At 38.3% G+C, this 24570-nt stretch overlaps 1 protein-coding gene across 3 annotated transcripts in view; it reads right to left on the bottom strand.

The window, feature by feature from the left end:
- Nucleotides 1-1194: 1194 nt before the first annotated feature.
- The window catches only part of JMY (junction mediating and regulatory protein, p53 cofactor), a 61442-nt gene continuing 38066 nt past the window's right edge, over nt 1195-24570 (bottom strand). The window contains exons 7-12 of one of the 3 annotated variants that reach the window (XM_089494710.1): nt 23107-23187; nt 16721-16816; nt 15376-15913; nt 13819-13953; nt 13645-13736; nt 1195-8176 (exon numbers count right to left, since the gene is read on the bottom strand). In XM_089494710.1, coding sequence (XP_089350836.1) covers nt 8135-8176; nt 13645-13736; nt 13819-13953; nt 15376-15913; nt 16721-16816; nt 23107-23187 — 984 coding nt within the window. In that variant the 3' untranslated portion in view covers nt 1195-8134. Of the gene's footprint in view, nt 8177-13644; nt 13954-15375; nt 15914-16720; nt 16817-23106; nt 23188-24570 lie in introns of all 3 variants that reach the window. The other 2 variants (XR_016277747.1, XM_089494699.1) reach the window with 2 other exon arrangements.

Genomic DNA, 24570 nt, shown 5'->3' with positions numbered 1-24570 from the left:
TTCTGCTGTTCCAGAGAACAGGACGCGGAGCAATGGGTGCAAGCTGCAGGAAAAGAGATTCCACATCAACATTAGGAAGAACGTCCTGACAGTAAGGGCTGTTCGACAGTGGAACACACTCCCATGGAGTGTAGTGGAGTCTCCTTCTTTGGAGATCTTTAAGCAGAGGCTGGATGGCCATCTGTCAGGGATGCTTTGAATGAGAGTTCCTGCATGGCATGGGGTTGGACTGGATGGCCCTTGTGGTCTCTTCCAACTCTACGATTCTATGATTCTATGATATGGATCTACTGAGAACAAAATGGTTCCACTAACAATTTCATAATTAACAAAATTTCTGTTTCTTTTTCTTCAGAGTTCTTATAATCACAAACCCCTTCAAGGTGGATGGGTTATTCTTCACCTTTAAACTTAAAAAACAAGGACTTTTACCTTCTGTTCTAAAGGCATTACCTGAGTTATTTAAGTTCACCTATGGCTCACAGCTGAAGTTTCTAAGATTTGCTTTCAACATTTCAGATGAATGCCACTGCATATATATTCTACATATCCACAGCAGAATTTTGTGCGCAAGGCAGGCAGCGTTTCATTTTGCATGGGAAAGTGAAATGATAAGGACTCCAAGGCCCAGTAAAGACCACCCAAAAATGGGGGTCTGCAGGTACCCATTTTAACTCCGGAGGGACGCAGCAGCTGCTAGACCACGCAACTTCCCTCCAGAGTTAAAAGAACCCGTTTTTTCCAGGTTTTTACTGGCACCCGGGTTATGTTGCAAGTGCTGCAATGTGCGAATACTATGCATCTGTAACGTGAAAATAGCGGAGGCTATGTGGGTGGGATGCCGCCATCAGGCCGCCATTACATACTAGGGTTCTGGACTGTGTGGTTGCTGCATGGTCTGGAACCCTAGTATCACCGCTGCCACACCCCTTTTGGCCCATCTGTCTTGGGCCCAAGAGATGCTTTGGCTCTAGTGAAATAATCTTCAAAATTCTGCACATGAGCAGAAAAGGTAGGTGAGCAAAGACTGCTAGTGCAAAATATAACCAAGGCCATGTACTGGCCTTGCTGGCTGAGATTCTGAGAACTACAGTCCAAAAAAGTAATTTTTGCAACCTTTGAACCTTACTTGGCATAGCTGTTTTGAAGAAATGAGCAGTCAAGGCCTTTTACATAAATGCAATAATTTCTAAGAAATGATGAAATAATTTCTTCAAATAAATATCCTTTATTAAAGAAAACAAAGGAACATTTTAAGCACCAAAAACGTTTAAAGTATGTTGTTACACTGCATGTACAAGAGACAAATCATTCAGGACTTTGGGTACAGGTTTGAATTTTGAAGCCATGGTAGTTTAAAAATATTCTGAAGTACGAAGCAATACAATAAATTTGCAGAAAGACTGCACTAAAGAGAGGGAGGAGCAAAAAGGCAAACAGGTAAAAAAATGCAAAATATTGCTGATGCTCATTTAGTTTATGCTTCTTGCTTAATACTTGAGAACACTGAGCATTATAAAGGTATTGCAAGTTGCAGGAGTATTTTAGAAATGTAATGTCCATTTACAGTGTCTATTAAATACAATTGTGTTAAAGAAGTGTAGCACAGTGTATTGATTTTAGTCTACTCTTTGCACCTAAGTGAATGGTGAATCAAATTTCTTTTTTTATTTTTTTTAGCTTTCAAAAACAAAATGTTCCATTAACACTGAACAAGGTTTATCCATGCAACATAATCAACAGCTTTCTCCATTTCAGCAAACATATTAACACAGCTCTATTCTCAGCAGCCCATAAAATGGTACAAGTGTTATGCAGGCTGTAGAAAAATGAATGTAAAACATAAGGACTGGGAAACACATGACACTGGGAGATTGGTCAGTGGATCTTCTGCCTTTTTCGGGGAAAAAGCAGACGCAAACAGTGAGAAAGGAAGAACTAGATTGGGACCATAATTCCAATTTGTTTAACACATACATCACTTTTTCATTTTAACATCATCTTCTATGAAACTGTCACTTTCTGTATTGGTACCTGCCTCTAGGCTTTCCCTGCAAGGGAATCAAGTTTCAGATGAGGATATTAATCTTAAAAACAGAACAAACACTACAAAATCTACTGCATCTCCCAATATCATGTTTTACATTGCCCAATTCAAGTGCATAGGCATAATATGTGATAGTCATTACTGAATTGTACCACTTCGTACTGCATGTACCAGGTTACACATTTTGAATGTTGTTCCTGTACAGATTTTTTAAAACTCCCTACAAACTAGCATGTCCAAGATAAGAATTTCAGCTTTGCTGCTTCTCTAATCCACTAGTTTACTGCATATAGGGGAGAACATATTTCTCACTTGTAGTCTTAAGTGAAACAGCCAAGAAGGACTATACAAGATAGTGTTTTTTCCAATTTGAATCAGCATTGAAAGTGACACATGTATACTGCATGTACTCCTTTACAAAAATGAAAGGGAACAGCAGAATGGAAGGAAGTTTGCATCTAAATTCATATCACAACTTGCCATCAAATATACTAAGAAACTGAACCATCATGATTAAAACCATATGGGTAGTAAATGACATTTTAAGCAAGTGGTAAAACCCAGTAAACACATGACTTCATTTACACATCCTGAAAATTGCACATTTTATTACCATTTTTAAAGTGAAACACACTATCAAAAATTGAATGTAATGAAAACTCTTGCTGTGATTATTTTGTACTAACCCACACATTTGAGAACTCATCTCTGCATAAAGGTCATTCAGTGCAGAATTTCTGTTATCACTCTTTCTATTCTGTGGGCTGAGCCACCCAAAAATACTACAGGAGGTATATAGTAAGGATGCAGAGAACAGAAGCACCAGATGGATGGATCTAATTGTAATAAATGCCCATGGCTGGTCAGCCCGGTGTCATCCACAGTACACTGCATATACTCTCTGAAGTCACCAACAAATTCAATTAGTTCAAGCAATACCACACCTCCCAAGATTGTACCCAAGATAAGATTGGGTTAACAGATACTCTCCTAGTTCCATCACTGTAAGTCAGTCTTGCTGAGAAAGGATTCAGACACTGGACATGGTTGGACATGGTAGCCAATCATTGTTTTTACTAGCCAATACAACTGCCTTGCTTGCTCCAAGTCACAGGAGCAAAAGCGATTGGGACCAATTGGTGAGGAATATTTACAGAGAAGTAGCAATAGATGATGGATGTTCACAGTAACATCCCTTCCAAATCCTGACAAGGGTTGCTTCCAAGCTCAAGATATAGCCTGGCCCATTTAAAACAAACAAACATTCTGCACCCAGTTCAGACATAATACTAAATGGTAACGGTAAGAGTTCACTGAAAAAATGGTTTATGTCCAAGCAAGAATTTTTAATAAACAGTAGATATGTAAGCACCATAAACCATAGTTTAATTTTGTTTTGCTTTTTCCAGTAAACCTACTTTAAACAAATCAGCAGAATGGGCATGCTTCCAAAACCTTGTGATGCAAGAAGAGCATGGAATCTTGAAGCTTCCCAGCTTATTTCTATAATGTTAAACTGACCATAAATTGGCACAGAACAAGATCCCTCTGGGAAGGTTCTTTTTGTTCTACTCCCAGAATACCCCACCCAACATTTAGATGAAATCTTGTAAGATCTGCTGGCAGCCAGAATTACAGATAATAAAAATAATAATAAAATTTATTTATATCCCGCCTCTCTACAAAATACAATCGAGGCGGCTATGATAATTGCCATGATAATTGTATTTGGTGAGCCTGAGTATGCAATCCCACAATTATTTGAACACATGATCTCTAAATTAGCAAGACAGAATCAGCTCAGAGAAGGTTCTCCTTACAATTGATAGTGGGAGGTGATCATTTCAGTCAACTCGCATTTCAACCAGGTACAAACCTGAGGGCAAGATATTTCCTGAAATAGACCCTCAATCACTTTCATCATCAGAGTCAGTGCAAACATCTCTGCTGGAGATAATGAATAAATACATTTTTAGGGTGCAATGCCTGGAAAAATTGTAGACCTATTAAGGTCTTTAAGTGCCAAACAGAAAAGGGGATTTATATGTATGCTGTTTATCTTTAAGTCCAAAACTAGAAGTTTCATGTGGATTATCTTTAAAAACAGAGGATTGTACAAAACATCAGAAAACATTTTTCCAAATGATACTAGTGTAATGACCACCATGCCCCAAATCATTTTAATTTCATAAGATTTTATGTCGCAAAATACTTGGTTTTGCTGGATTTTTTAAAAAATTTGATATATTTATAGGATAAAATAGCGTCTGGTATTTTCCAAACCATTACACAGTATTTCTCTATTAAAAAAAGACATATTAATAAAAACCCAATCCATGGAATTCTGAGAGCAGAAAAAAGGATTCCAACTGCCTCATGTATTTTTGAAACCAGCGAGGAAACAGGACGCCATATTAGATTCTGATATTTACTTCCGCTTTGCGTACCCAAAGGTATTTCTTGCTGGACAAGGGTCAATGCTGATAGCACTCTATTATCTAGCAACTCTATTAGCATGTAAATATCTCAAAAGTTCTCAGTAAGGTGCTTCCATCTCTTGCAATAAGCATCTCCTCCCCATAAGCCCATTTGCTTGACAAGTTACCAACATTAGATATCTTTTTCATGCTTCTGAGGGCATTATGACAAATACAGGTGACTGAACTACAAACACATTACAGTGAAAATAAAATGTGCTCATAAATCCAAATAGCTTTAATTTACAATTCACTCTTTAAAATCAGTGCAAATAAAAATAAAAATGCTGACAATAAGTGAATTTCTTCTTTTCACAGGACTGCATTACAAAAATGCAGTTATGTTCTGCAGGGAAGTGTCAACGTAAGATAAAACTCAAGAGCAAAGGCTCTTTATGGTGATTCATTCCCTCTCGCCCTGCAAGACATGATTTTAATGCTGTTAATTTTTTTCCTGGTTATCTCACTTTTTAAATTATATCAGTTGTTCTGTTTTGAAAAGCTTGGTGAATAAATGATTGAATTAAGAAACAAATCTATCTATATTAAAGAATATTAAAGTTACTTATATAAATAAACCAAGCAACTAAAATTAAAGACTCATGGGATCATTCATCAGAAGATGAAACCACTTCAATAAATGATGCTGTTCCCCTTCAACTTAATAAGGTTTTTTAGTGGAAATAAATGTCTCTGTGCTTTGGACCCCTTATTACATACACAATTGCTAAACCACACCACTTATCTCCTGGTATTTATTGTCCCTTGCAAAAGTACAAATCCAATTTCAGGAACATCCAACTAGATCCGAAATACACCCAGTTTCAAATACAGATTGTAACATTGATCAGAAAGTAATTACAAATAGTGAACAGCCAAATAACATACTACTGCAGTACAGTATGGCAAACTGCACATAAAAAACTGAAATGCATTTTTCATGCACATTTGTCAGTTGCACAGCTTTGAACTTTCCTCACTTCAAACATTTAACCAATATCTCTTCTTAACTGCCCATGTATTTTCCAAGCCTGTTCTGGGCAATGTGCAGACTCAAGGACTGTAACCAGTAGGGAGCTTTGGAATGCCGTGGTGCGACAACGTAAAATTATTATTCTAAAAAGCTTGGAAATTTAGTAAGGAATTGCAGCTGGAGAGACAAAGTCCTAGGATCTGACAGATTTGTGTAAAATGCTGTTCAGTGTTAAATGACAGCCAGGTTAATCTCTTCTTCTTAACAGATCATGAAAAAAACATATGTTTAAAAGGAAAACTCTGGATATGAGATCAACCACTGTACAGCAGCCAATATATATAAAATATGTTCCTATGAATAAGCCATTTTACAAATCCAAGCCAGTTTCATATTCTTGCAGTAATTCAACTGTCAAACAGTTGTGTGTTTGTTTTTTAAAAAATACCATGCAGTTTTCAAGGCAAAGATTTCAGATATATAAAGCCTGAACACTGTACAATCATTTTGAGAGCTTCATAAACTTCTCACGTGAATTCAAAATTTGTGGATGCAAAACAGTGCAAAAGGAAGGAGTGGTGTTCCTTGTTTTCAACAAGCTGTGTCTTCATGTTTAGAGGTTTTGCTAATATATTCAATGGACTGCCTACTGAAATGTGTTTCTTGAAGCTCCTGCTACGATTGTGCAAAACTTTACATGGTCTACATGCCATCCTAATTTTTAGAAGTCCATGTTTTCTGCCATGGCTGAGAGTTCAAACACAATATATAGTGGAAATCTGGAGTGTAGGTGACTAAACAGCAAAGGCACAGCAACTACATACATTATGGTTTATGCAAAAGGTTAACAGATACAGTTTGCAGCTATTTAATTATTGCCACCAAACCCTGCATTATTTGGGATTAGAACCACATACAATAATGCAATTTGGGTTAATATGCAGTAATTTGGAAATAAAGTTGTGATATCTGTTCTTTGGGGAAATAATGTTCAATACATGATGCAACTGGTGTACTTTTTCTTCTCCCAGCAAAAAGTCTCTCCTGTATTAACTGAGCTCATGCTGTTCTCAAGCTTTTCTTTAGAAAAGGACAACATTTCAGACAATATAAGGCAATAAGCTTAAGAAAACATACACCTGCCAGAAGTATGGCCAGTGCTCCATGAAAATATTGGGTAGTGCTATTATTATTGGTTAAAGTGGTTATTGTTGCAGACCCAGGGCTTCAGGAGGACTAAGTTATGCAATGTATATCAACCAGTATTCTCAGTTCTCCAACTATTTTTTAAAAAGAAAAGGGCAATACGTTTAACCTTGTCAGATTACTCTATGTGATCTTTCTAATATACAAAGTTCATGGAAGCGGCTTGTAACAGTGAATGAGTACAGTAAATTGTTTTAAAATAGATTGCTTCCCCATATAATGAATAATCAATTCTCAAGTGAAGTATACATTAAAGTGTATTTAAAATAAGAAACTGGCCAAGCTCAAGATTCTCCTACAAGTAGTTTTTCATCATGAGTTTTAATAACGGCAATATTAGCCCTGATGTAGAAATAATGTTCAGTATTTTGTTATTATAAAACGAGCTGCCTGCAGCTATTAGTCATGCTGTTTGGGATTACGTTGCTTTAGATATTCACTTTACTGAAGGCAGTGCCTTCTTTTAGACCATTATACAACCAGGGTTAACAGGAAGCATATTTTCAAATAAGCAGGGTGTTATGTAATTCAAATATGTCTAACAATGACTAGGAATAATGAAAACAGAAAAAATATCATTAATGTCCAACTTAAAAGCAAAATCTTATGTCAGTTTTTCATTCTTCTTAAATAAAGTTTCCTTAGAGTAATCAAAGAACAATTAAACTAATAGACAAAATAATTTTAAGTATTCTCGTTACAAAATATTGCTTCTATAAATAAAAATTTATGTAATTTTATTATAACCCAGCCCTGCAATTAAAATGTTACTATTAATAAAGCACAGAGAAATCTAATTTAAAAATATAAGATGTACACAGTATACATGGCCTTCTAAAGGGTTGTTATATACTGTTTTAAATGTTCTAGACTGTAAACAAATACATTCTTATGTGTTCCTCTCTTAGGGTACTTTCCGTTATTCTGTACATGTTCTCATTTTCAAATTAATTTGTATTCTTTTCTATGAATAATTAACCAATGCCTCTTCTCTCTGAAAACCACTTCCTGTATGGAAAATATGGTAAGAAAGGAAGCATTTTAAGTGAATTCCTTCAATTGGATAAATTAGTGAATGGGAAAGTTGCATTTTGAGTTTTCAGTGGCAAAATCTTCAGTGAACCAAAGGCAAGATTTCATACCTGTCCTGGTAACACTAGAATGAAGCTTTGCTGTCATAGCTGCTGAATTGTTGCTTCACACAAATGTAGAAAGTGAATGAAGAATCAGAACATATCTGAAAAGGTCCCCTGTCCTCAAAGTTAAGCAAAACGTATACTTAAATAAGATGGGTTTTGGTCCAACCAGAAACTTCTATCATGAATTTCAAAAGGTTACCCCAGCTCTAAATGCAAATATCAGAATGCTTTATCAGAGAAAGCCTTTTCCTGCATTGAAGGTGGTGATCAATTTTCAGCGGTGAAAAGGTAATCACTGTGGAATCCTTGGATCTGTTTCATGGAATCCTTTGACCTATTTTAAAAAAAGATAAAAAATAAACTGCAAATTTGCTTTTAACTCAAATTCTAGCTTTCTAAATGGAAATCTGTTAGCTTTAAGCACATCTATTATGTGTCCCTTAGATTTCCTATTGTAGCTGCCATAGGTATCTCGGAATCTATGCCAGCACCATATTTCATTTCATGCTGCTTTTTGTAACACCAAAGAAACACACCAGCATGAAGCTACAAATCAGAGAATTAATATCACACAACTGAAAACAACTTTGCCATTAATCTGAGTATATGCTGGGCATTTCTGATCTCAATGAAAAGTTAGCATTTTCTAGTGATTATTGCATATAATGACATGAATTAGATAAAGTTGTTAAATGTTTCTCAATCTTCCCGTGAAATAGGTCACTCCACCGGTTCATCAATTTCTGTGGATCCTTCGAGATGTTGGCTTAGGAAATAATGACACAAAGATATACCAGCATCCTAAAATTCCAATAAAATTTCATATCAGATAAGGATTTTTGTAAAAAAATTAAATATTTATTTATTTATTTATTGCTAAAAAGTAAGAAAACTACAAACAAATTGCTAATTGTTAGGATTTTCAGGCAATTTAAAAAATCTTGAATGCAATTATTTCTATAAAGTTTAGTTAATTAATCAACTGATTAAATTTGCATATAATTAAAGAACTGTTAGAAAGTAAGAAGCATTCAAATGATACACACCCATATTGCACATAGGACCTCTTAATAAAGATAATCAGGCATACTAGCTCATGCCTTTTGAAAATTATGTTTAAACTGTACAATTTTCAGCAGTACATTTGCGTTTTTAAAAGACTGTTTGGGTCATTTAAAGATGACTGATTAAACATTACAGCTCTACTATGTTTAGAAACCAAATTCATTTTACAACAGCAAATATTTAAATTCTATAACTTTCCAGTACAATTTAAATCACCATAGTATCTAGTAAGGTTCAATACCCAACAGATTGAATTTCAGTATTCTCCTACCTGTACATTTTGGTATGTAAGCCACAGCTAATATATTCAGGTACATTTTCTTTAAAATGCTGCAGCAACATGGAGAGTTGCTCCATGCACACAGTGTAGTATTTTCTACAGATACCATTATTCCTCTCCCCTCCCCAGATGAACAGCTGCAATGTGCAAAGTGATTCCTATTTTTTTAAAAATGAGATTAAAATGGAGGCTCACTTGGGTGCCTGGTATGTCCTACTGCAGCCACTCAGTGCATCTCTCACCGCAAGAAGGCAAGAGATTTTAAAATTCTTATAGGAGCCCAGCTAGTCGGCATTGGAGGCACCTATCATAGAATCATAGAGACTCCACTACACTCCGAGGGAGTGTGTTCCACTGTTGAACAGCCCTCACTGTCAGGAAGTTCCACCTAATGTTGAGGTGGAATCTCTTTTCCTGTAGCTTGCCTCTTTTATAGTCTTCTCACCTGGTGCTGAGAAGTGTCAGGAACTATGGTGAACTAGTGGGTGAGCTGTTGGCTGGCATCCTGCTGGTAAATTAGGCTGATGTTAAGTTGGTCACTTGCCACAACTTTTTTTGTTGTTGTCACTGTGGAGCTCGAAATTCTCTACTGGTCATGCAACCATCAAGATCCTAACCACACTCTCCTCAGTAGTAGTATACGGCACACTCATACTTCGTACTACAGCATTTGAACATCTATGAACAAGGAAAATACTTCGATCTTTCATATTTTTTCTACACATTTTAACAACAGGTTGATTTGCACAGAAAATCAGTAATTTCACCCTTTAAATAAGCTACAATATAAAATTGATTTTCTTTTTACTGAAGAAGTTGCCTTACAGTCTTGGAAATTGACCTTCCTTTTAATTAAATTTATCTGCAATTAGTTACTGGCATGCCAATTCATATATTAATTCTGTAGGGCCATCTCTGTCAAATTGATAACAACCATGATGAGAACAAATCTTACTTCCACTAATGAAACATATGTTTAACTTGCAGCCCCAGAGATCAGATTAAGACTTTCATGCAATGTTTGACTGTGACTAAATCCATCTATGAGCATCATATTTCTCAATCTCTTTTTTTCTGCTGACACAAATTATTGAAATCCACTTGGAAATATTGCACTTTCCAAAAAAAAAAAGAAAAAAAAAAGCTTCTAGTGAATTGAAAATGCATTGTCAGATAAGGACAGATACCAAAAATGTCCAGAATAATTTTTTGCCCAAATAGTTTCCTAGTGCTTTTATGTTTTAAAAAAAAGCAGCACACAATTACCTGGAATGAAGATATTCCAAAATGTGCTATTATCCAACTGTACACATTTTGGAAGAGTCAGTTAACAATGCAATGTATGCCTGTGTGCAGGTCTACACTTGGGGGAAATCCCCATGTGTTCTGCCCCACACCTGTTTTATTCACAGCAGTTGTCTATACTGCAGATATTGCTGTGGTCCTCTGTCAGTTCCCACTGCCAATGCCTTTACCACACCTCCAGGACAGATCATTGTCAGCTGCCATTTATTTTCCCCATCTGGAACAAAATTAAAAGACTGACCTCAAAGCCAGGAGTGGCACAGAGGAGGAAAAAACATCCTTCCAGGCAGCCCCCCCCCCCAACTGCTTCTGGTGGCACACTCTGAAGTGACCAAACACCTCACAAGCAGGAAAAATCTTTATTTTAATGTCAGGAAGGTAAATTGCAGCCAGTATCAATCTGTTCTGGAGCTGTAGGAAAGCAGCAGAGGCAGCAACTGACTGAAAATGGAAACATCTGCCAGAAGATCTCTCCTGCCTGCAACACTACCACTTCCAAATTCTGAACAAATTGATAGCATACATACAGGAAACACCAAAGTTTCCTGGAAATTTCATAACCATCTATGAGTTTTTAAAATTCACACTAAGATGTTTTTACTCCAAGTTTGCTGCTGATTGGGTCCTGCATAGTGTGTCCTGATCAGCACAGATTCAGGGGAAATTCAGGGGTTTTCCCTGATGTAGAGTTGGCCTGCGACTTTCAGAACAATGGAATATGATGCATATAACAACAACAAATTGTGATAATTCTTTTTTTAATTAACTTTTTAGACCATGAGCCCCACTAGCAGAATTCTACTTTCTAGAAGAAATAGCAGAGGTCTACTTTCCAGCATGTCAATCCCTTTATTGGAATGAATGAATTAAGAGCTAGAGAGGAGGCCTTAGTCCTATTCAGTTTCACACAACTTAAAAGTATAAGCTAAGATACATTTTGGCACAGGGCCTCCGAGGAATCAGCACTGAAAAGAATGTCCAATTCAGCCAAAATAAAGAAATGAGGCAAAGTGTATCTTTCTACCATGAACTGAAATGGCTACTTTTACAAAGCACAATGTTAAGATCTTCCAACTATCTTTTCCAGTCTAGATTCATCTAGCTAAAACTTCATCAATATGATTTCCTACTTTTGCTATTTATCTGTCTCTCTACGTGCAGAAGTGTTCTGATTTATATTGTTGCTGTCTTCAACTGCTGTCAAGCTGACTTCAACTTACAATGAATAAGAGACCGCAAAGTCACCCTATCATCCACAGTCCTGCTCAGATCTTGCAGACTCAGGACCATTGCTTCCTTGATTGAGTCTATCCATCTGGAATGTGGTCATACTCTTTTCCTATTCATTTCCACAGCATACGAGAGTCTCAGTTTAGTCATCCTGACTTCCAGGGAAAGCTCATGCCTGATTTGCTTTAGGACCCATTTATTTGGATTATGGTTATATTGTTGGGTTTTTCCTGAAGTCTTACCGATACAGATCAGTCAGACTTTGTATATCCTTGACCGCTTTTGTTACATCTTTCCTCACTGTTTGTGCCCTCCATTTCTCAGTAAAACACTGTGTACTTATCTGACTCAAAATGTCCCATTCCTGTCCACTTTAGCTTGCTCACCCCATGTATTGCAATGTTTACATCTTCCATTTCTTGTTTTACTATTGCCTAGCTTCCCCTGACTCATGCTTCACCCATTCCAGGTTCCTTAATATGTGTAATGTAGCTTTGGACTTTTATTTCACCTCTGAGCACATCAGCAGCTGAACGTCCTTTTGGCTTGTGTCCAGTTGCATCATTAGCCACAGCATTACTCACAGTAATAATAATAATAATTATTATTATTATAATGATAATGATAATAAATTTTTATTTATATGCCACCTCTCCTGCAGGATCAAGCAGCTTACATCAGTTAAAAATACATATAAAATACAACATATAATTAAAATACATCCCTTTAAGTCCTTCCCTCCCAACCTTACTACAATAAAATATCAATTAAACAATCATGAATTAAAATAATTAAAGATTAAAATTAAATAATCAAACATTCAGCCAGTTAGAGGCAAGGGGGTGGGCATTTTGGGTGTTCTCTGTGATGGTCTGTATCCATGGGAGATCGGGTGGATTATTCAGGAAAGGCCTGTCGGAAGAGATCCGTCTTGACAGCCCTTTTGAAGCTGTCAAGATTGGCAATATTCCGTATCACTTCTGACAGGCCATTCCATAGTTTGGGAGTGGCCAATGAGAAAGCTCTCATGGTTGCCCTCTGATCTTCCCCTGTAGCTCTTTGAGTGCCTTCTGACCTGGGAGTCTCATCTTCTATACTATCTCTTGTTTCATTTTGGATTGTCTCATCACTGGGGTTTTTATAGTAAAAGACATTCCAGAGGGATGCCTCTTTCTGTGCAGTACTAACAAGTGTTAGCTTTGATGCCACTGTCATTGTCCCTGAGAGATCCTCTACCAATGTTCCACATCCTCTACTGCTAGTGCCCAGTAGCTGTTTAGCACATTTAATCTGGCTCCTCAGCAAAGGTCTGTCTGAAATGGGAGACCCTACTAGCAGCACTGCTACCATCATTTTAGCCTCTTGCTTCACAGGCGCACACAATCCCACTATCACATAAAGGTAGCGCCATGGTGAACCACTTTATATTATGAGCATGTAAACATTTACTTGACAAAGGGGAATGAAAAACCTACCATTTTGGACAAACTCATTCCGTATTTTAGTCCAAACTTTCTGGATTGGATCCAAGATCTGCCTTCCACTGAAAATACAGCACTACTAATAGAAGCTGCTTTGGCCTAATTTGATGATTCCTCTTCCTCCCTACCCAGTATGTCCCATTCTGAGCAGGAGTTTCAAAGCTAGGAGGAAAGGGGAGAGTAGGAAAATCTACTTCCACCAGGCCAGTTGCACACACCTAAATCTGGGCACAATCCATTAGTAAGAAAAGTAAAATAAAATGATCATTTTGTTTTGAGCATATATGGATGCTGTGATCTTAAGCTACATACTCATTTTCCCTCGTTGCAAACAGGTAGTGACACACTACTACATTACTAAATGTGCTACAAGTATCCAAAGAAGGAAAATGTATAAGTAAAGTAGAAATATAAGTAAGCAAAGTAGAAATTTTTAGCTACCTTAATTTTCCCAGTCTGTGCAAGGCAGGTTCTCCTCCTCATCTTCAGACTCTGGAGATGCCTCCTTAATTCGCCGTAGAGCTTCATGGATGCTGCGGGTCAAAGGGTCATCATCAGGTAAAATTGTGAATGACTCTCTCATAATGTCTTTTTGCACCTTCTTCAGTTTCACACCTTTTCGTATCTGCGCCAAGATGTTATTGCTGTCATCTTCATCAGGGAAAGGAGGGAGGTTTCTCTGTTCAACTTTCCTCAAATGGAAGCTACCTCGTTTCAAGGAGGCCAATACCTCATCCATTGGGGAACTTACTGCAATAAATCAGAGGATTTATCAACCATATTTTTATATAACTGCCACTCACAAATATTCATATTATGTGCTATGGAATGTAATGGGACATGCACCAAAAAAGAAAAAAAAGAAAGAACACATTTCAGAATTATCATTGCTAATTCTTTTATTCTCAAGCAGCTACTAAGTTTTTATCTTCAAATTATTGCTATTGTTCAAACACAAACTGTTTAAATGAACCAGGTCTAAAATATAAACCATTATATTTATAATATATCAACATCAGATACCATTTCCACTTCCAGTATGTAAACCTTTTTGGTAATTTTTCCTTTCGTAAATGCAATAACAAAAATATGCAAAAAAAATTCACTTTTGCCTTTCTAAAAAATTCTGGTAACAAATCTAAAACTTGCTTCAAAGAGCACAGTTTTCACACCCAAAGGAAAAGGATCCACATCACTTGAAGGAGAGTGTAATATGCATCTGTTCTGCAAATCTTAAACTCTCACTATTTTCTTTATTTTTTACAAACTTTCTTGTAAGTGATTAGATTCATTTTTTATGATAATTCAACATAGTTGGAAATAAAAAGGCCTCTCATGATTACCTGATTATTATACATAACTTGGCTAATCATTCTCTTTTCATATCCATCCCTTTTTATAATCCATGAAAATTACTATACTGTTGGCTCTTTCTGAAGATTTTAACAGTCATTTCTTCATGCAGGAATGGAGCTGGGATGTGCCCTTTTTAACATACATTTAAACAAGTTTATTCTTTCCATTTAAAATGACAAATCTGCTGAGCCACCATTCTCTAATGTTAGGTGTGTGAAACCGCACTTTTAAAAAACATGTTGTGCTAAAAGTAAATTAAATCCGTCCGGGTACTGTACAAATTATGCAAATTAGCACCAAATTATTTTGTATAATTTGTTTTTCTGATAATCAAGGAATGGAGAAAATATATATTCAAAGTTATAAAACCAACACTTCACACACACACGTCAATTATTTCTTTATGCATTTGATTAATTCTATGCCACTTTCAAAATTGTTCACTGTGGCATACAAATCTATAATAAAAAAGAACAGATAATAACAACACTAATAGCAATAAAATTCTCAAGGTGATCCTTAGTTCCATTAGCTGGAATTCAAAGATATACTTTGGGTTTCACTCCATCCCACCATTAAACAGAAAAATTTTGGGCCGTAGTAATAAAATTCTTTTGAAAGATCCTTCAGTTCCAAAAGTATTTTTGCTCATGACCTAGGGAGATTATGTTTAAGAAACCCAAAGCATTCTTTGGCGTGCAGAATTAGTTCAGTTCTTTGGCCCTTGGCCATTATTTTTAACTGCCATTATTATTCAGCAAAGAAACAAAGTGTTTTCTTGTTGAGTATTGGATCTGAACAGAAATGACAAATTACCTCTCCTCCTCTGTATCCCTTCTAGATCACCAGTCTTCTTTAGCTTCTTCTTGGCACTGACTAACTGGCTGCTATCAAAGAAATGAGCTGATGGCGCAATGGTGGTCAGCAGGGATGGCTTCTCCATGCTGTCTTGTTTAATAGGGCTCGTACTTTTGTCGGCACACTGAGTAGATTCCTCCTTGATAGGCAGAGGTGGAGGAGGTGGGGGTGGGAGAGGAGGAGGGGGAAGTGGTGCCTCCTGGACTGCATCAGGGTGAAGATCATTACTGATGAGAGTTGGAAGAGAAGTCGTTTGAGAAAATTCAGAGGTAAGACCACAGGGAGGTAAAAAAGTATCTTCAAGTTGTCCTAAACTCTTAGGCTCCTGGATTACTAAAGGCTGGATCAGTTTCTCTTGTGCCAACTTGTCCATCTGCATAGTTGTTGGTGAAGACGAGGAGTGTTCTGCATATGATGTTGAACAAGCTGTACTTTTTCTTCTTGCATGGGCCAGTCGAAGTCTGGTTGATTTGAGTATTACCTGTCCAGGGTAGCGCTTAGGAAGGGGAAGGGTTAGGAAGGGTTAAAAATTATACAAGAATCGCTTGTACTTCCTGACCAAAAATTATGGTTTCAGATATGCTTTGTTCCAATCAACCCATTAATAAAACTTACACACACACTTGGAAGTGCTAGAAATCCTATTTGAGCATACAGATAAAGGCCTGCAAGACAACATAAGAACTATCTCTTCTCATAGATCTCATACAACTGATATGTCTGAAATTTCAGAATAATGTATTTTTAATCCTTCATAAAAGAAGACGTGGGGCACATTTACCCAAGTTCTAATGCAATCTCTTTAGAAATGTGGAAAAGAAGCTTATACTTTCTATGTCTGTATCATTTAAAATAATTTACTGTATATTATTGTTCAACTCACTCCGCTCATCTATATTCTCCCATCTATATTCTACCTTGATGTCCAAGAGATTTACTGGATAAATTGTGTGGGGAAAGCATCACCCAACCCTATCAAAATTGTTACATTCATTTGTTTTAAGAAACCATGGGCTAAATAAAATTTTAGTCCAACTAGTCCATTCATTAAAGTAAATACAACTAACACAAGTTCCGTTGATTTCAATGAGTCTACTCTAGTTAGAGCTAAAACTGGATTTATTTCTGTGAAAGCTAGAAACTTTCTTTCGACAAAAGCTAAGATTTCTTCATGATGTAGCAACAACATGTATTTGCCACAATGGGGCACTACAACAAATTCAGGGGTGTGAAAAGGTATTGGAGTTATTGGAAGATGAAAATTTATGAAGCATCATTAGAATGTTCACCTTCTTCAAGTTACCTGTTTAAATGTCCGAAGTCTGTCCAGTGTTTTCTGTCGTTCTTGACTAACCCATGAACTTTTACGTTCTTCTTCATCTTGCAATCGCTCTCTCTTCTGAGAATAAAAAGAAAAGGAAAAGGGGATGAAAGCTTACATTTAAAAGTGAGAAATCTGCAAGGAAAAGCTTTCACTCATTATATAATACCCATACCTCACTGGCCACAAAAGTGGCTTGTCTACGTGGGCGATCACACCCAATTTTCCTGGGCTCATTGCATCTTGATTACATAATATACATAACATATATAATCACATTGGACTATCTTCACAATGCTCACACCCAATTCAGGATTTCTCACCTTTTGCAATGGGGTTTCTGCTTTCTTTTTGATGAACTGGAGTTTCTTGATACATCCCAATTCTGTTGTTTCACCTCCTTTTGAAGTTGTTGTTGTTGTTGTTGTTGTTGTTGTTGTTGTTGTTCTAGGACTGCTCTTCTGAGTCTGAGATGGAATATCTATGAAGATTGAAGTGTTCTGCAACTGGTTTTTGTGTGTTCCCATTTTCTGACAGAGGATGGCATATACCACATTAGAAGATAAGCAACTGAAAGTACCTCTAATGTTGTGTGTAATATGATATGATTAAGTCCTGTAATGATATTTCCCAAGTAACTGTATGGGTAGAGTTGGCATATGGATTTGTGGCAATGTCTTGTACCTGTTTTTCCATCCATGCTGTGTGGCCTTCTGCAGGTCAGTAACTTTCTGAGAATGTGAGACTGTCTGTAGGCAAGGAAAGGCCTGCCACCACCCCTGGGAGGACATTATTGTTCAGAATAGGTTCTAGTTCACTAATGATATATCTGAGTGGTCTCAGTTGGGAGTTGTATAAGACCATTAGTAGGGTACTGCCATTTCCTGTCTTTGGTCTGTACTGTAACACATTAGTTCTGGGTATAAGTCTTGCCTTGCTGATTTGTTGTTGTTGTTTTACTTCATATGGTGGTTACAGTAGCTTGAGAAATGCTTGCTGTAATTCCATGAATTTGGCATCTTTGTCTTGTGGTCTTAGCAGATGTGACTGTTATCGAACATTTCAATCAAACTATTTGCAGAACACTTCAATCTTCCTAGACATTTCATTTCAGAGCTTAGAACAACAGTCTCTGAACAAAAGAAAAATATTCAAGAGAGATTGAAAAGTGGAACAGCAGAATTGGAATATATCCACAAACTCTAATCTGCCAACAGTGGGTTGAACATAAAATCATTTCCTGGCACAATACACTTATAGAATCATAAAATCCTAGAGTTGGAAGAGACTATAAGGACCATCCAGTCCAACAAGGTCTCCCTTGCCCATGTTATCACAATTCCTTTCTGGTTCCCAGCCAGTCTCGTATTACATTCCAAGAACTCCCTCCACCATTCTTATGGTTGTCTACTCATCTGAGCTTTAGGTAATATTTTTCCTTCCAACTTTGTCCACCATGACCATTATTAAACCTAAACTTGTCACCTCATCACCATACTCACAAGTTTTGCATTTCTATTACCATTCACACACAACCTTTCTCATTCATGAGTACAGAGATCTGCCTATAAGCACTTCACTTCAGGCAGCTGAACATGGACATGTTGCATACCTGTAACTATAGTTCTTTGAGTGGACATCCATGAACTCACACAAATGGGCTATCCTGTGCCTGAGCAATGCTTCTTTCAGAGTGTTCGAAAGTGTTCTGGTGGTAGCCTTCCCGCTTCTGCCAGCCCTATATAAGGGGCTCCTGCTGCAACCCACCAGTTCCATAGGACACCAAAGCAGTCATCCATATGAACCAGCAGACATGACAAGAGGAGCATGTGTGTGATTGTGTGAGTTCAGAGATAACCACCTGAAAAACTACAGTTACAGGTATGCAACCTATTCTTCTTTGTGGTCTCTGTGACTCACACAATGGGAGACTAGCAAGGTACAAGAAATAGGTCTTGATTCAAGAAAGAAAGGAGAAAGTCCAACACATGTGCAACAGTAGCTTCAGCCACATCAGTTAGCTGTGGACGTAGGAAATCAGCAAACTTCTTCCACTTGTAGTTGTAGGACCATCTGGTAGAAAGTCAATGAGAAGCATTGATAAACTCCACAACCAATAGGACATCTAGAGCAGGATCCTCCATACAAACAGGTGGAGAGTATCTAGATGAGTGTCTGACACAGCTGTTGTACATGGTGAGGAGATCTGATCTGCATGGCAACTAAACATACTGTCTTTGAAGATGAAGAAGATGTATGAACCACAGCTGTCTTGGCCACCACTGAACATTCAAAATGCCACTCACCTGGTCCTGATGGAGTTTGGTGATGACTCTGGTCAGAAGGAACAGAGGGAAGGCATACAGTATAAGGCCAAAGCAACTGAAGAAGAAGGCATATCCTTGCAACCTGCCTTGGCATGCCCTGATCCATGTATTCTTCTACCATTCTACCCCCAAGAAATAGATGGTCTTTTGCAGAAAGCAGCTGTTGAGTCTGTACTCCAATCCAAAGTTCATTGCAGGGATTTCTCCTGGTACTTTATCATCACTGAAAAGGATGATGGTCTGAAAGCAAGTCTACACTTGAGAGGTGTATACCTATATATTCATACTCGGTGCTTCATGATGGTGACTTTATCATCCATCCTCCCATTGATACAAGAAAGGGATTGGTATGCCACATTGGACCTAAAAGATGCCTACTTCCATATTTTGATTCAGCCTTATCACACATGTTTCCTGTGGTCTGCTGTAGGAAGAAAGGCATACAGGTTTCAAGTTCTACCTTTCAGCTTCAGCACAGCTCCTCGAGTGTTTACAAAGGTGATGGCTGCTGTGGTGAATTTTCTTCAGCTGCAAGATGTCATCCATACCCATACACAGGTTAGTTATCACCTCCTTTAGAATCCTGTTGCTACAGCATGTACAGATAATATTGGGTCTTTTGGATAGACTGGGACTTTGCCTCAATAAGGAGAAGTCCAATGTTCAGCTGATGAATCCAATTTGGTTCAATGGGGCAATCTTAGATTCCACAGTCCAGGCTACTTTCGTACCTCTTGACTGTTTCAACAGTCTATACAAGTTGGTACTGAACTGACTTCAGAAGTAACATCTCAGGGCATGACAGGGTCATGTTACTCTGGGCTACTTGGCATTAACTACAATGGACATGGAGGATGTAACTTGAATTCAATTTCATTTGATGTTGATTTCCCACAAGTCCATGGTGATGGAGTTCCATGTCTGAGAAATTCTGAAGTTGATCATGGAATGGAGGAGAAGGCATTGGTGGAATAGTGGGTTGATGATCCAAGATGTTAAGGATGGAGAGAGGTCTGGATGGAAGCATTGATGATCTGGTGAAAAGAGTCACCAGGCTGTTGAGAATGATGAGCAGCACAAAGTGTGGAAACGTGGTGGTCACAATGTTATCTGACAAAAAGTCAAAGTCAGTGCTTGGAGGTGTCACTGGGCTTCTTCTTCATCAGTCCAAACTTGAACTTCTGGCCATAAGCAGTGTATTTTTGAGCAAGTTATGTAGCTGGCTGGTAACTGTGTTAAAACCAAGATCTCGATGGGCTGTATGGCCCTTTTGAGTACTGTCCATACTTGTGGCTTCCATACTAAAACCTAGAGGAAGACTGGACAAGAGGGTTGAATATCAATTTCCTCATGGTGAACTGCATCTTATGAGTGTGATCCAGCCTGGAGTCAGTCTTTGAAGTGATCTGGCCAGCAACATCGAATAGAGGATCTTCTATCACCTTTCAGGCTTGGTCAGAAAGACCGGATGATGGAAGCCAAACATGGTAAGGGAGAGCTATTAGCTTGGCCATGACCCCCCTCCCCCCCCCAGTCAACAATGTGCTGAGCAATCATGATCTGATGACCTGCCAGCTTGTATTCCTCTGATTGTAGGAGAGAAGCCATTCTGCAACCTTTGTCCCTAAAGTGTCCTCTCCCAAAGGAGTTGGTTGTAGGCCCCCATAGTATCAATGGCCATTAACAGTCCAAGGACGGAAATAATGATGTCATTTACTTTGGTATACCGATAGGAAGAAGCTGAATCAGTGTCTAATCCAGAGTAGAAGTGGCATCTGGAACAATACCAACATCTGGGCTGACACAGAAATGGAATCACTGGCAAAGGGTGTTTTTTTTTCAAATCAAAACTCAAGCTGAAAAAGAAGCTGTAACTCTAATGACAGAAGGCTCCTGTATTTCTCCCTCTGAAACATGATCGTCTGACCTTCTGTTCTAGATGGTCTCCATCACCATTGTACACTAAGAGAAGCCGGCAATTCACACACAATGACCTCATAAAAATCTATCTCTGAGGCAACTCTCTGAAGAGCAGTAGATGGTTCAGCTATAGCCATAGCTTCAGCTAAATGAGACAAAGACTGAGGCAAAGAGTCTCGTTTTCATCTCTTCTTCTTATGCTTGTGTTTCAAGCCAGCCTGCACTTCAGTCTCAAGAGATCTACCTGGGGTCAATGGACAATGAGATGACTTGTCCCTGGTACCATCTGAGGCCCACACAGACTGCTCCACCACCATACTTGGGGCCTTCCATTTAGAGGTATCCATATTGGTCAGGACTGAGACCATCTTCTCCACGCTGGACTTGAAGCTGAAGAGCAATGCTGAGGGCTCGCTTCACCTTTCAAAGGTTGCTGATGATGCATAGGCTCTTGTGATTTCAAGCCCTGTTCGTACAGAAGAATTTTAAGGCTACATTCTCTGTTGTGTCTGGCCTACAGCCTGAACACCACATAGTGTGCACATGAGGCAATGATATGGGACACATCCAAACACTGAAGGGAGCCCTGGTGGCACAGTGGTTAAATGCTGGTACTGCAGCCATTCACACCCACAAAGTTGTGAGTTTGATCCCAGGCAGTGCTTAGGGAGTGCTGAAGTACTGATAAGTACTACAGAGATGTACTTGCTATTGCTATCTCAAATGCCCATCTCAGCCCAGAATCTTAGCACTGCATTTGATGTACTTTTTAAAAGAAGCCAGTGGTACCAAGAAAGCCCCATGGCTTGAAGCCCACTGCAATCTATTCACAGAAAGCGTTTTCCAAATCTGAGCATGAGAATGTTACTCCTGACGAGGCAGCTGCAACAGTGGACAAAAAGGAACTGGTGGGTTTTGGCAGGAGCCCCTGTAATGGAGAGCACTCCCAGCTGTCCAATCAGAAGGCAGCTGAGGGCCAGCCAATAGCCTGTGGGCTGGAACTTTTGAAGATTCCGAACTGACAGTTGGGGAGTCAGTTGGAACCGGGACAATTTAGAACGGCAGTTAGGGTTTAGAATCTTGGGGAGAGAGGACTGGGGTCCAGGAGTTCCTGCGGGACTGAGGGAGTTAGGGGCTGGAATCCTGAGAAGGAGGGTTCAAGGGCTCGAGAAGGATGGTTAGGGGTAGAGTCCGAGTGAGAAAAGGGCTCCCTACCGTTTCACTGCCAGACCTTTAGAAAAGGGAGAGGCTGGAGTGTGATATCCTGTGGGATATGATTAGCCTTGGTGGCTGAGTTAAGAGAAGGACTTGTCTAAACGGAGTCGGAAAAGTCCCTATGTAATTGAGAAATACGTGGGAAAAGTGAAGTGACTATAGCCGAGTCAATGAATATCAATGTAACTAAGTAACCTGTGCCTGAACTAGCTGTTCCATAATATTATTCAGTTCAAGAAAGAGATGTTCAACCGTTTTGTTTAATAAAGTTTATATTTTGGTTTACATAAAAGTTTGTCAGTCATACATCTCAGCTCCACGCTACTATATAAAGAAAAGACCCTACCGCCAGCCATAAAAAAAGGGGGTAACCATTACATAATTGGTGGAAGCTGTGGGATAAGTAAAGCCCAAGCACCTGCCATCTTTAAGAGGGGGTCCGTTACAGCCCCTTATATAGAGATGGCAGAGGTGGGAAGGGCTACGGCCAAAACTCTTCAGAATGCTTTAGAAAGAGGCACTGTGCAGGTACAGGATAACCCATTAGTGAGAGTCAGAGAGACCATAAAGAAACAGATGTTTATGGTATAAACCTTTTTCATTCAGTCTCAAAGGTGCTACAGTACTCCCTCAGCTATGCCGAGAAAGAGACAGCTAAAGTGGGAATTCTCTTGTTAGGTCAGGAAACTGGTGTTAATATTTAGTATGGGTAAAATAATATTAAATAAACCATAACACTGTAAATGTTACTTGCTTGCAATAAAACATGAGACTGTTGGAAAAAATATCCACTCTTGTGTATAATTATGCTTCTCAGTGTAGCATAAGATAAAAGTGAAACAAGCTTAATTTTTTCAAAAATCCTTGGGCAGACATCATTTTAGTTTTAACAGAAACCAGACTTACAGACATGGCAGTATGCTGCAACTCTTCCTCACTCTGAAAGTGCTGCAGGAATTTTTCGCTGTGTTTTGCAATGCAGATTTCCTGTGGAAACACAATTATTATTTTTTACTTGTACGATATATTTCACCATCAGTTTGGATGAAGGACCAAATGAAGTGAGGGAGCAATTTATTGTTGGCAGGTGACCTCTACGTTGCTGAAGCTTCCTGTATGCTGATGTCCTGTATGCTGATGTTAAGTTCCAACATTACAAATGCCTTGTTAATGTGTACATAATGCCAGGTTTTTACCAGTTTTTCAAAAGTAGCAGCTTTTTTCCAGCTTGCTTCTTCTGCAATACATCATGAGCAACATACATGAGAGTTGCTACCAATAAAAACTCTGTAAAAAAATCCCAAATGTGCATATTATAAGTCATTGCTAGGAATGTAGCTGTGCTATACAAGGGATGTTCAAGTGCCATTATATTCAACATCAGTTTATGGTTAGGGCACTTTGTGGTTAAGTTCTGGATGCCTTTTTTTAAGGATAATTAGGCAATCAGCACTTAAAATGCCCCCACAAAAATGGCAAAGGGCTCAGAATGCAAGTCATTTTGAGCAAATAAAAAAAACATATTTTGTGTATGGAACAGAACAAGCGAGAGCACTTAAGTAACTTCTCTATAGAACACAGTGAAACCTTATCTTCTATGCAAGTTGATTTTGGTAGGTTAGTTAAAAGGAAATAGATTTTAATGAAATACACACTGATATACAAATAACAGAAACTGAACAACTGAACTTACTAAATGGCTTTGGAATCTTTTATACTGATGTGGTGTTTGTATTTCTAATGGGGTGTCTTGTGTATGTGTAGACATTTTCTGGAATTTGTAGCCTCAGCTCAACTAGACAATATTCAGAATCTAGTGTTTACAGAGATATCATAATTTGATCTGTAGTACTTCCACTACATACATTATCATTAATTCCAACAGCATAATCAGGGACATAGCCGGGGGGGGGGGGTCTTGGGGTCCGGACCACCCCCCCTTCCGTTAAGATAAAATGAATGGTGTGTGCTGCTGCGCCGCTGCACCCAAGCCCCATTATAATGGTGGCACTTAGTCTGGACCCCCCCTTCCCAAAATCCTGGCTACGTCCCTGGCATGATAGCTGTGAAAATAATTTATGTTCAAAGATGGAAGGACACTGTTATTCCAGTGTGGGAAAATTGGCTGATGAAGACAGTTGAACTCATCAAAATGGACAAATTGACAATTTTGATTAAAGAGAAATCTTTGAATAAGTTCAAACTGATTGGGAAATGTGAAGTCGAAAGCTATCATGACCAGCATCCATAGTATTTTGTGGGTTTTTCGGGCTATGTGGCCATTCACACTATACTCTTATAGTGCACTATAAGAGTATAGTGTGATAAACACCCATGTTCTAGAAGAGTTTATTCCTGATGTTTCCCAGC

This window comes from Sceloporus occidentalis, unplaced genomic scaffold, assembly GCF_023333645.1.
Source record: "Sceloporus occidentalis isolate IW3139 unplaced genomic scaffold, rSceOcc1.0.p SCAF_1, whole genome shotgun sequence".
Lineage (NCBI taxonomy): Eukaryota > Metazoa > Chordata > Lepidosauria > Squamata > Phrynosomatidae > Sceloporus > Sceloporus occidentalis.
This window is presented reverse-complemented; position numbering and strand designations above follow the sequence as displayed.